The sequence below is a fragment of the Schistocerca gregaria genome, chromosome 8 (assembly GCF_023897955.1).
Source record: "Schistocerca gregaria isolate iqSchGreg1 chromosome 8, iqSchGreg1.2, whole genome shotgun sequence".
Lineage (NCBI taxonomy): Eukaryota > Metazoa > Arthropoda > Insecta > Orthoptera > Acrididae > Schistocerca > Schistocerca gregaria.
Window position 1 is genome coordinate 493,652,978 of NC_064927.1, and position 12,548 is coordinate 493,665,525.

Below are 12,548 nucleotides of genomic sequence, written 5' to 3' on the forward strand. Positions count from 1 at the left end.
GAAAAGTTGTCAATAAGCCACAAGTTATTTTTTATATCGGTGTTATTATTTACAAAAGATCCTGCCCATTACACTACAGAGTACAGTTGACCAGGATCATGCAACTGAACTATATAGATAGAAAATTGTTGTTGATAAACAGGAACTTACTTTTCTACTGCTTATAAGAAACCTGAAAATCTTCCCTACGATGCACAGACCTCGAATGAAGGGGGCTACACAGTTAAGCCAATTATAAACAATGGTAAGTGGGAGGAGGGAGCTCTCCCACCTTATAGCTCCACTGGGTTTCGTCATTTTAATGTTCCCCACTTGTCCCCCTGTCACATTTTATATCGAGTGGCTAGTACCGATTTACGTCACGCCCTTGAATAAAAGTACTTCACTTGCATCCATGAATAGGACAGTGGCCCCTCTGGATGATCTCGAATATAACTCGCATATTTGTCTGAGGTGTGTGAGGATTCCCATGATTGAGGAATGGACCATATATATGTGTCGGCCATTCCGCGTTGGGGAGGGGAGTGGTAGGGTGACCTTGATAATAAGTTACCCAACTGCGTAACCTGACATCAGAAGTCCGTGTCAGTGGTCTTGGATAAGATAGTTCCAGAAATGGCACTGATGACCTACTGAAGCAGACTGCTGTCAGTTATGAGTCCACAATTTAATCACTGTCGCACCTTCATCGGCTGATTTGCATATGTCTACAGTCAAATTAAATGGCAGCTAATATGACCTCTGTCAAGAAAAAGTGCATACACATTAATAGTGCCAACATTCTAAATAGTACAGAACAACAGGCCCATAAAACAACCATGAAGTCTCACCTACTCCAGGAATTCTTAAGTTGTAATTTGGTAGGATATTCTGGGCAGGAAAATTTGCTTGTTTGGCGATAGTGCACAGAAACTATATTCCAATGAACAGGAACATAAGCTACACAGACACACTTCTTAACGTCATGCTCTGAAACAACATTTTCGTTATATCATGTCTACGTATAAGTGACATTGCAAGTACTGGCTCGAATGGTCCTAGGCACTATAGGACTTAACATCTGAGCTCATCAGTCCCCTAGACTTATAACTACTTAAACTTAACTTACCTAAGGCATCACACACATCCATGCCCGAGGCAGGATTCGAACCTGCGACCGTAGCAGCAGCGCGGTTCCGGACTGAAGCGCCAAGAACCGCTCGGCCACAGCGACTGGCTGCAAGTATTGCTTTCAATGCAGTTCACAGACTTAAAACCGTGTAGTGTCCAATAAGTGAGAATGCTTCGCATTCCATTTGATATATGAGGCCGACAGTGTATGCGTGCAGTATTCATAACACATAAGTATGACCACAGCATTCGATTATTTTGTATATCACACTGGTGCAGTGTCATAGTTTCGAATATTCTGCACTCATGATGCTATTATAAAAGGTCTATTTCCTATATGACCTGCTTAATTTTTTCTCCACTTGTCGGGAAGCAAACATCACAAATCGAGAGAGATTAGATTCGGTGTATAATTAAAATAAATGCATTTCTGATACTTAATATGCAGTTAATATAAAAACCAATAAATGTGAAACGCGCAACAAAAAGATCAAATGATTAAATAATTTAGGAAAGTAAATGGTAAACATCCATTATATTGCAAATACCAACGGTCTACCACCTTAGCAGTATTTTATAACAAAACATAATGTACAGTCGTATTATTAACATTACACACGACGATTTCATCGTTATACAGCCTACTTTACGTAAATGTCGTAGAGCACTGTGGTCTGGGATATCCCCAGGTCGTACAGTGGCCTTTTATCACCTCGGCTATAACATACGGATTATTAACACTTCGGCCATTAGCAACATGGCTAAGGAGCCAGGCCATGAGTAAAAATCACCACCGCTAGGAGGAGCGCTAAATTAGCAAAAGCGGATGTCAATCCATGATGCTAGAGATCCCTGTACCATTCTAAGATCTCCTCCTCAGGTTCGTACTACAGATGGGATTCTCTTATTTTCTTTTACACTTACTATCCTCTCCTTTTCCCTTCTGAAATATTTTCCTTTCGCTAAATTATAAGATGCTTATTTTTTGTTACTCATTATTACTATTATTAATTTTTTATGTAACCATTTTTGCTGTATAAGTTTGTAGTACGGAACAAGTGATTTTGTTACAGCACGAAAACTCTAAAATGGTTTGTCCTAACATACTAGGTAAAACTTCAACTACGCAATAAAAGAAATGAAAACATGAATTCCATATTCAAACTTGCTCTGTAAAAATTATTTTATTAAATACTCGAGCACTACAAATGAATCATTTGTCGTAGAAAAACAATGCGCGGCCGTTCATCGATCTTTTTGAGTGCTCATGATTGATAAGTTTCGTGCAAAGCTACTTCACAGCCCGAAGAGAAACGAAATGTAGAAAAGTTTACAACAGTGGCGGGAATGAATGGACTTGAAAGTGGACTTAAACGAGCTATACTTTAAAGGTGATTAAGTGAACATATTGCGTAAGTAGATCAACACAGTTCCGCACCATGAGTCTCTTTGTGACCAGCATTGTACATTTTGCTGCTACTTAAACGGATCAAACTTTATAAAACTTGCCACATCAAAAGGACAGTTTAATGCTGAAAACGTCACGAACTAACATGGCAAAACAACTATTTCTTTATAAAGCGACAAGTCTATTTGATTTCTGTCGTGTAAGCATATGTAAGCTTCACCAATGAACCAACTGGAACAACTATCTCGTTCGCAACCCCATCTTGTTTCCCACGATATGCGGTATGTAAGATTCGTCTCAGAGCGTGGAAAAAGGTGAAAATAAATTGAGAGAAGTAACGAAGATATTAATTGCTCTGGATGTGGTTAGCGCTAGCAGTAGTATTACATATTTTACGAGTATTAAATGTTTGTGTGTAACGTTCCAAACAGTTTAAAGCCAATGTCTTTCAAATGCAGAACATTTTCTAAAGACGCTGAAATACGGCACAAGGAAGGAACTACGGGTTTCGGTGGTAGACAGCTGACGTGCCTCTAGGCTGGCTCGGGCGCGCTCACGTGCCTAGCGGAACACGCTGTCGCCCGGTAATTACATTACGGGCTCGCATCCACTTGTTGCTTGGCTACGTCACGGGGAAGAACCGGCCCGTGGACTGCTGTGTATCGCCAGTGCCTTCCACACTAGTCCGCTGCTTGCTCACCAGCTCCCAGGGGGGAAAAAAGCGGCAAGGCGGCTACAGCCAACGGAACAAACCTCTTGATATGTCGTAGTTCTGCTTCCCTCTAGTAAATCCCCCCCCCCCACCCCCCGCGCGAAAAAGAGGCAAAAAACCGCAGTGTTTGTCTCGCGTCCCTCTCTCCTCGTTGTAGTCCTCTCGCTTTTTCCGCTCGCTTCTCTCCCCACCTCCGACCTTCATTTCTTGCCCACTAGACGGCCCGCTCAACAGGACACGGAGTGGGGGTCTGGGAGCAAGAAACGGGTTTATAGGGGGCATTTGCTGCGTGCGGATCCCTACTCTGTGTTACGCTGACGGATTGGCAACATGAGGAAAACTGGCGTAACAGCATTCTTCGCATTACTTCTCGTAATTACTGGAACTCGTGGTAAGTGCAAAAGCCGTTACTATAGCACGTTATTCAGCATGTTGAGTTCACTGGTTTCTATCTCATCTTGATCGCGCTGGAAAGGAAAGATTTAGAAACCTTTTTTGTAACCTACGACGGTCTTGATGAAACATATCTACAGTGTTCCGAAATTGCTGAAGAACGAAATATTCTTAGGACAGGCTCACGCTAGTGAGAGTTTTTCTCCTAAAAACGTAAGATGTTCACCCTCAACTATGTTTCTTTCTTATTAAGAGATGCATTCTAGCACGAAACTACAGATCCTATTCAGCAAACGAACTGTTCCTACAGCTGTAAGAAAGAAGACTAATCCACTAATACGTGATGACCCGAGTTGCTGGCCACAGGACAACCTCAACACTACACAATGGAAATATTGGCCGGGAACCATTTTACACCGACGAGTCAAAACATTTTGACTACTTGCTTAACAGCGTGTTGGTCTATGTTTGGATAGGCTCGTAGGTGCGACTCTGAGTAGCACGGATTACGGGAAGTCCTTGGTACGTGTCCAGAGGTATTTGGCACCAGATTTCAACTTAAAGATCACACACAATTCTCGTAAAATATGGTTTGTGGGGGCGGAGCTGGCGCCCGATACCGTCCCACATATCTGTCATCGGGCCACATCAGGTGATTTTGGGTGCTAAGACATCCGCATGAGTTCATTAGCACACTCCTCAAACCACTGTTGCATGATGCTTCTAACACGGACAATGGTCCTGCTAGAAGACGCCACTGGCGTCTGCGAAGATATCAACGATGAATGGATGCAGGTGGTCCGCAGTAATCTTCACGTAGTCCACAGCTGTCATGGCGCCTTTGATTTCTAGGCCACGCGTGTCCCAGAATCCCACGTGAACGTCACCCATACCCTAATACTGCCCCAAGCGGTCTGCTCACATGGTGCGGTGCCAGTTTTGAGCACCCCTTCGCCTGTATGAAGGCGTATCCGGACATGACCAAGAAACGTGATTCATCCGACCCGGCGACAAGTTTACATTGATCCACGGTCGATTCTCGATTATCCATTGTCCACTGAAACGTAATCGACGATGTCATCGGATCTACATGGGAACACGTGGGAATCGCGTGCTACGGGCTCCCTGTTTCACAGTGAGTGCCGCACGGTGTGCTGTGAAGTCACGTGTCACAGATCGCCGCCTGTCCTGCTTTGCAGCCACACTCTGTGATGAGGCGTGGACGCGCGCCACCTTGTCGCTACTTGTGGGTTCACGGTCCTTCAAGCCCTTGCGACACATCCTCACTACAGCAGTACTCGTTTCTGACCTCTCCGTTCCCAAGCGCCGGGGCACAAGAAGTCGAAGTCGCCAGAGTGGTCCCCTCATTCGCGTCTGCTCCGCTTAAACAGTTCGCTCGCCGCTTCACGTGGCCGCAACGCCATCAGACGGCATCCACTCACGCCGTACCCAGTGGCCACTACGCTTTAGCTCACCAATGTGCATTCAGCAAGATCCCAGTGTGACTACCTGATTTTGGGAGCGGTGGAGCGGAGGGATTACAATGTTAATATGGAGCATGATGTCAGGCGACAGTAACAAAAAAATGGCTATGAGCACTATGGGACTTAACTTCTGAGGTCATCAGTCCCCTAGAACGTAGAACTACTTAAACCTAACTAACCTAAGGACATCACACAATCCATGCCCGAGGCAGGATTCGAACCTGCGACTGTAGCAGTCGCGCCGTTCCAGACTGTAGCGCCTAGAACCGCTGGGCTACCCCGGCCGGCCGACAGTAACAAAAAACCCAACCTTGGAAACTGCGGACGAAGTACAGTGAATACATGACCACAAAATATAGTCTGGAAGTTTTGCTTACGGTTGCCGGAAGAATGCGAAGACTTACCAGTCAGCGGGCCAGGCACTGGAAAAAAAAAAGAGTTATGTAGGTGATCACAACAACGTATCTAAACTTGAGCCTTTTCCGAGAGCAAAGGAATCGGTGGAAGTTGGATAAATTCGGCCCGGTACGGAATATTTCCACTCGCTGCCAACTCTACTTACGCAGCAGCGCTTAAAGATAGGAGGTGATAGCGTGCTTTCGCTTCCAGCATCCGTTGCGAAAGCGCCAAGTTATTGTGCGTATACAATACTTCTTCCGAAGCAAGAAAATACATACAAAGCACGAACTACAAACAGCAATTTACTGTTACTCAGTCTTTTCTCCTAAGATACTTTTTTTTATCTCAATGCGGAAGTCGTCCGTTAGTAACTGAACTGATGTTTACGTTACATTAACAATAACCTAGGCGTCTCTTAGGTATATTCGTAAACTACGTCGCACAAAAATTACAGAGGGTCTTGTTTTGTGTTTACCGTGAAAATTCGTATTCCTTTCTGGACTAGGTACATTTACTTCGCGTATGGCAGAAATAACAATTTATAAAGGACGCCATCGTAAATGCGCAAAAAGAATACAGCTAGTTGGCCTTTCCGTGGTGCACCCTGCGTTACGCTAAATGAAGTAGCACAATGCAAACTTCAGTGTGAAATCTCTTTCTAATAGCTCGCGCTAATGTGAAAATCATTATTATTTATTATTATTTCTGTGTGTTCACCCGTTAAACAGAGTGAGGAAAGGGCGATGAAGAGTAAATATTTAATAATAACAAATAAAGGCTGTATAAACAGGCAGGTTTAAACTCCGAAGCGCTATACGGACATTGCCCTTGTAGAGGCGGCGGTGGTGTGTGTGTGTGTGTGTGTGTGTGTGTGTGTGTGTGTGTGTATCTTTCCTCCGACCTTCAAACCGACTCGCTTATTTAGTTGTAGAGGGACCTAATTATATATCTCATAATAAAAACAACAGCGTTTTAGTTGCTTCTTGTAAGCCCAAGGCAGTAACCAATCTTAATTACTAGTTCAATATGGCTCTGAGCACTATGGGACTTAACATCTGTGGTCATCAGTCCCCTAGAACTTACAACTACTTAAACCTAGCTAACCTAAGGACATCACACACATCCTTGCCCGAAGCAGGATTCGAACCTGCGACCGTACAGTCGCGCGGTTGCGGACTGAGCGCCTGAACCGCTAGACCACCGCGACCGGCAATTACTAGTTACTACTACATAAATAGCACATATCTAGTACATCAGCACTCTTGAGTATCGATACGGCATCACAAAATTTGCTTTATCCTTCATCATAAACTCGCTGAGCTTCAGCAGACAATATACCGACTAAACTAACCTGCTCTGGATGCGTGGCAGCTGTGTCCATCTCTCTCCTATTTGCAGGAATTATATTTCACTTACCAGTCTTCAGATTCATGTTTCAATGAACCTGACAATATGTTTTCGTGTTCCATTCTAGCTGACAGTTTTTGCGCACAATGTGTAGATACCTGGCATAGTCGTACAAGCAGTTTCCTTGTTTGTTCTCGTTTCGCACTGCTGTTCAGACAACTCAGTCAAAGCCGCTGAAACGAGGAAGTGTGTAATAATCTTCTCGTGTATAAGCACCGCTTTGGTATTACAGTATGCAGATTATATGTAAATAGGGCAGTCCCTCTAACACGACGGGTAATTATTCTGCAAATTGTCCTCTATGCGTTTACGTTTTTCAGGATAACGTTTTGCATAAACATGACCGCAGTTACCATTCTGAACAAACAGACCAATTTTGTGATGCCCTGTCAATATTAACAGTTCTGCAATATTCCTCATCAACAAGCCAGAAGTATTTTCCAAGATAATTTTCGGGCCAACATTTCACATACTAATGGACCATTTGCACACTGGTGTACGTAAAATTTCATCCAGTATGGACATACTGAATTTCCCATCATTAGCCTACAGAGCAGAACGACATAAACGATATTTTTGAAGCCCAGTGGTAAAGTGTGCGCAAAACGCCCGCCGCCTCCCCCCCTCCCCTCCCAGCCCACCTCCAAAAAAGCAACGCATGATACTGTTGTGCTGTATGTATTTTAAAATTCTGCAACGAACAACAGACATTATAATATAACGGTATGGCTTACACACTGTTATCTTCCATTACTTGTCCGTGGAATACACTGGGTTTTCCTCAGTGATCGAAGCCTTTCACCTGTCAGCTAGAATGGAACACGAAAATATATTGTCAGGTTCATTGAAACATGAACCTGAAGACTGGTAAGTGAAATATAATTCCTGCAAATAGGAGAGAGATGGGCGCAGCTGCCACGCATCCAGAGCAGGTATCGGTTGAGAGACTTGTCAGAGTAGATCCAATTTCTTTCTTTGCTCGCTTTGGCAGTTTTCCTTCGAGACATACTAGTATCGTTTCTAAAATATTATTCTTTAGAGAGAATCCCCGTGAAGACTGCATATAAATGGTTATTTTCCCCTCCTCCTGTGACAGTGGAGAAAAGTGAAAGGGTGAAACTACTGGAGGTATATGTTTCTCTCGAATAGCAACAGGGAGGCCTTCCTGGCTGACGAATCAACGTCAGTGTCTTGTGTCCTCATTCCACGAGATAATACGCGCAAGTTGTTGATGTTTAAACCTTTACAGTGAGGCAGCTTGGTAACCAGAAACTTCAGATTCACTTCTCACCTCCCTCTGGAGGCCAAAAACTTTTTCCACCGCCAGGATCGAAATGACTAAATTCGTTTCAAATGCCACCGCACTGGTGTGCATCAGCATTGTCGGTTAGAGACGCAGTTCGAGCGAAGTATCCATGAGACTAGCTCGCTCCATTAATACAGGGTGACACACGGGAGACGGACGATTTTTAATGAAATAATAGCCAACTTTAAAATTAATGCATGTTTATCAAAGTTCATTATATGCCATTTTAGTTAACAAAGTTATTTCTGTAAAATAATGTCGTCAAGGTGATGTCCATCATTTCGAATGCAGGACTCAAGTCTCTTCTCAGAATCCTCCATCACACGGACTAAAATCTCTGCAGGGATCACAGTAATTACTTGAATGATTGCATTCTTCAACTCGTCCAAATTTCGTGGTTTGTGGTTATAGACACAGTTCTTAAGGTACCCCCACATAAAAAAGTCACATACTGACAAATCGGGAGACCTGGGAGGCCAAGGAACATTGCCAAAATGTGAGATACTTCGGCGAGGAAACATGCGTCTAAGAACTGTCATTGAAGTGTTTGCGGTGTGCGATGTTGTCCCATCCTGCTGGAACCAAACGCCTTTTTAAATGATTCGTCGTCTTCTTAGTTCTGGTTTCAAGAATGTTTCAAGAATACGAATGTAGCGAATCGAATTAACAGTAATTGTGGCCCCGCTCTCTTTTTTTTTTAAAAAAAAGTCCAATAATGCCAACAGAGCCAAGAGCACACCAGACTTACTTTTTGTGAGTGTAGAGGCCGCTGGTGGATAGGGTGTGGATGCTCTGGAGACCAATAACGTAGGTTTTGCTTATTCACGGTCCCGTTTAAATGAAAATGAGCTTCATCGCTCATTAATAAAATTTCATTTTCATTCGATCCCAAAATCACTTGCACTCTGTAAGCGAAGTCTTCCCGTACAGCAAAATTAGTTTCCTTGAGTTGTTGGACAATGAGCATTTTGCAGGGATGGAATTTTAATTCTTTGTGCAAAATTCGTCTAACCGATTCACGATTGATTCGTAACTCACTAGCATGACGTCTAGCTGACCGTCCTGGGCTTCTGACTGCCGCTTGCCTTACCCTTTCACCATTTTCTGGTGTCGTTACTCTACGTCTCGGACCAGGATACTTCTTATCCAGTACGTTTCCAGTTGATCTGAAGTTTTCCACCTATCTGAGGATTATGTTACGGCTCGGAACAGCTCCATGGCGACCGACATTAAACGGCGCACGAAACAATCGCTGCGCAGCAATAACAGACTCACCACTTTCCACGAAACTGTCATAGACAAACACCCGACGTTGCAAGTCCCACTGCTCCATAATGACTGAGTAAATGAAATGGCGTCTTGTGTGGATCAGAACTACCCCCACCACGACCACCTCCCACCACCGCGGTCTCAGTACTAAGCAGTTCAAAGCCGTCCGTCTCCCTTGTGTCACCCTGTACAGTGAAATGCCTTCTTTTTTAGTAACTTTTCTATTTAAAATTATCTATCGGTTACAACGTTTAAGGCCCGACATTGAAGACTTCCACGTGAATTACTCCTCCATCAACTCGACGACTTAGGCATTTGAGACTCTTACAGGCAGCCATATCGTTAGGGGTCGAAAAACTGGTTAGTGATGAGGTAGTAACGCTCAAACTGTAATGCTCGCTGGGTTTAATGCAGTTTACAATGAAGAATATTTTAGATTTGGTGTTCGATTCGAAAAACTGTCGCCGGCCGCGGTGGTCTCGCGGTTCTAGGCGCGCAGTCCGGAACCGTGCGACTGCTACGGTCGAAGGTTCGAATCCTGCCTCGGGCATGGATGTGTGTGATGTCCTTAGGTTGGTTAGGTTTAAGTAGTTCTAAGTTCTAGGGGACTGATGACCACAGCAGTTGAGTCCCATAGTGCTCAGAGCCATTTGAGCCATTTGAAAAACTGTCAATTTTTACTTTTTTCTGACTGAAGCAATATCTATGCTGAGTTCATGAAGTGTGATAGGAACGTTAAGTGAGCGTTGTGTAAGAAAAGCTAAATGCCTATACCATATTCCGGAGTGTTAAGATCTAGTCGAATATTTGGCAAGGGATACACTGCTTGAAGAGAGGAAGGCTGGAGACGGAAACGTTGCATCGACATCGAGGTCATCATCAGAGCCGGGAGGGCAGCTCTGGATGGCCGCACGACGATGGGGTGCTCTTACTGGCAGAAACCGTTTTGAAGAATGACTTCGGCATCAGCTTAGAGCGGTGGTCCCCAAACTGGGGGCAAAACGAATTTTTCTGAGGGGTAAAAGCAAAAGGACTGAATAGTGTTTGGGTCACGAAACTAACTCATTTTTAAAAGATCATTAGTATTATCATTGTTTCGTAAGACTTTAATACTGGCTACATTAAGTTACCAATAATCACGCAGTAATATACACTCCTGGAAATTGAAATAAGAACATCGTGAATTCATTGTACCAGGAAGGGGAAACTTTATTGACACATTCCTGGGGTCAGATACATCACATGATCACACTGACAGAACCACAGGCACATAGACACAGGCAACAGAGCATGCACAATGTCGGCACTAGTACAGTGTATATTCACCTTTCGCAGCAATGCAGGCTGCTATTCTCCCATGGAGACGATCGTAGACATGCTGGATGTAGTCCTGTGGAACGGCTTGCCATGCCATTTCCACCTGGCGCCTCAGTTGGACCAGCGTTCGTGCTGGACGTGCAGACCGCGTGAGACGACGCTTCATCCAGTCCCAAACATGCTCAATGGGGGACAGATCCGGAGATCTTGCTGGCCAGGGTAGTTGACTTACACCTTCTAGAGCACGTTGGGTGGCACGGGATACATGCGGACGTGCATTGTCCTGTTGGAACAGCAAGTTCCCTTGCCGGTCTAGGAATGGTAGAACGATGGGTTCGATGACGGTTTGGATGTACCGTGCACTATTCAGTGTCCCCTCGACGATCACCAGAGTTGTACGGCCAGGGTAGGAGATCACTCCCCACACCATGATGCCGGGTGTTGGCCCTGTGTGCATCGGTCGTATGCGGTCCTGATTGTGGCGCTCACCTGCACGGCGCCAAACACGCATACGACCATCATTGGCACCAAGGCAGAAGCGACTCTCATCGCTGAAGACGACACGTCTCCATTCGTCCCTCCATTCATGCCTGTCGCGACACCACTGGAGGCGGGCTCCACGATGTTGGGGCGTGAGCGGAAGACGGCCTAACGGTGTGCGGGACCGTAGCCCAGCTTCATGGAGACGGTTGCGAATGGTCCTCGCCGATACCCCAGGAGCACCAATGTCCCTAATTTGCTGGGAAGTGGCGGTGCGGTCCCCTACGGCACTGCGTAGGATCCTAGGGTCTTGGCGTGCATCCGTGCGTCGCTGCGGTCCGGTCCCAGATCGACGGGCACGTGCACCTTCCGCCGACCACTGGCGACAACATCGATGTACTGTGGAGACCTCACGCCCCACGTGTTGAGCAATTCGGCGGTACGTCCACCTGGCCTCCCGCATGCCCACTATGCGCCCTCGCTCAAAGTCCGTCAACTGCACATACGGTTCACGTCCACGCTGTCGCGGCATGCTACCAGTGTTAAAGACTGCGATGGAGCTCCGTATGCCACGGCAAACTGGCTGACACTGACGGCGGCGGTGCACAAATGCTGCGCAGCTAGCGCCATTCGACGGCCAACACCGCGGTTCCTGGTGTGTCCGCTGTGGCGTGCGTGTGATCATTGCTTGTACAGCCCTCTCGCAGTGTCCGGAGCAAGTATGGTGGGTCTGACACACCGGTGTCAATGTGTTCTTTTTTCCATTTCCAGGAGTGTATATACAGGGTGTTACAAAAAGGTACGGCCAAACTTTCAGGAAACATTCCTCACACACAGACAAAGAAAATATGTTATGTGGACATGTGTCCGGAAATGCTTAATTTCCATGTTAGCGCTCATTTTAGTTTCGTCCACCTACGCTCAATGGAGCACGTTATCATGATTTCATACGGGATACTCTACCTGTGCTGCTAGAACGTGCGCCTTTACAAGTACGACACATGTGGTTCATGCACGATGGAGCTCCTGCACATTTCACTCGAAGTGTTCGTACGCTTCTCAACAACAGTTTCGGTGACAGATGGATTGGTAGAGGCGGACCAATTCCATGGCCTCCACGCTCTCCTGACCTCAACACTCTTGACTTTCATTTATGGGGGCATTTGAAAGCTCTTGTCTACGCAACCCCGGTACCAAATGTAGAGACTCTTCGTGCTCGTATTGTGGACGGCTGTGATACAATACGCCATTCTCCAGAGCTGC

The 12,548-nt window shown here is 45.4% G+C and overlaps 2 protein-coding genes across 5 annotated transcripts in view; one reads left to right on the forward strand and one right to left on the reverse strand.

The window, feature by feature from the left end:
* The window catches only part of LOC126284460 (trichoplein keratin filament-binding protein), a 713,651-nt gene that overhangs the window by 396,752 nt on the left and 304,351 nt on the right, over window positions 1–12,548 (reverse strand). The window contains exon 3 of one of the 4 annotated variants that reach the window (XM_049983387.1): window positions 5,512–5,529. The exons of the other annotated variants lie outside the window; for them this stretch is intronic. The gene's annotated coding sequence lies outside the window, so the exon portion shown is untranslated. The remainder of the gene's footprint in view (window positions 1–5,511; window positions 5,530–12,548) is intronic. 4 annotated transcript variants of the gene reach the window in all.
* The window catches only part of LOC126284462 (peptidoglycan-recognition protein LC-like), a 66,088-nt gene continuing 57,004 nt past the window's right edge, over window positions 3,465–12,548 (forward strand). Inside the window, exon 1 of the mRNA XM_049983395.1 lies at window positions 3,465–3,621. Coding sequence (XP_049839352.1) covers window positions 3,561–3,621 — 61 coding nt within the window. The 5' untranslated portion in view covers window positions 3,465–3,560. The remainder of the gene's footprint in view (window positions 3,622–12,548) is intronic.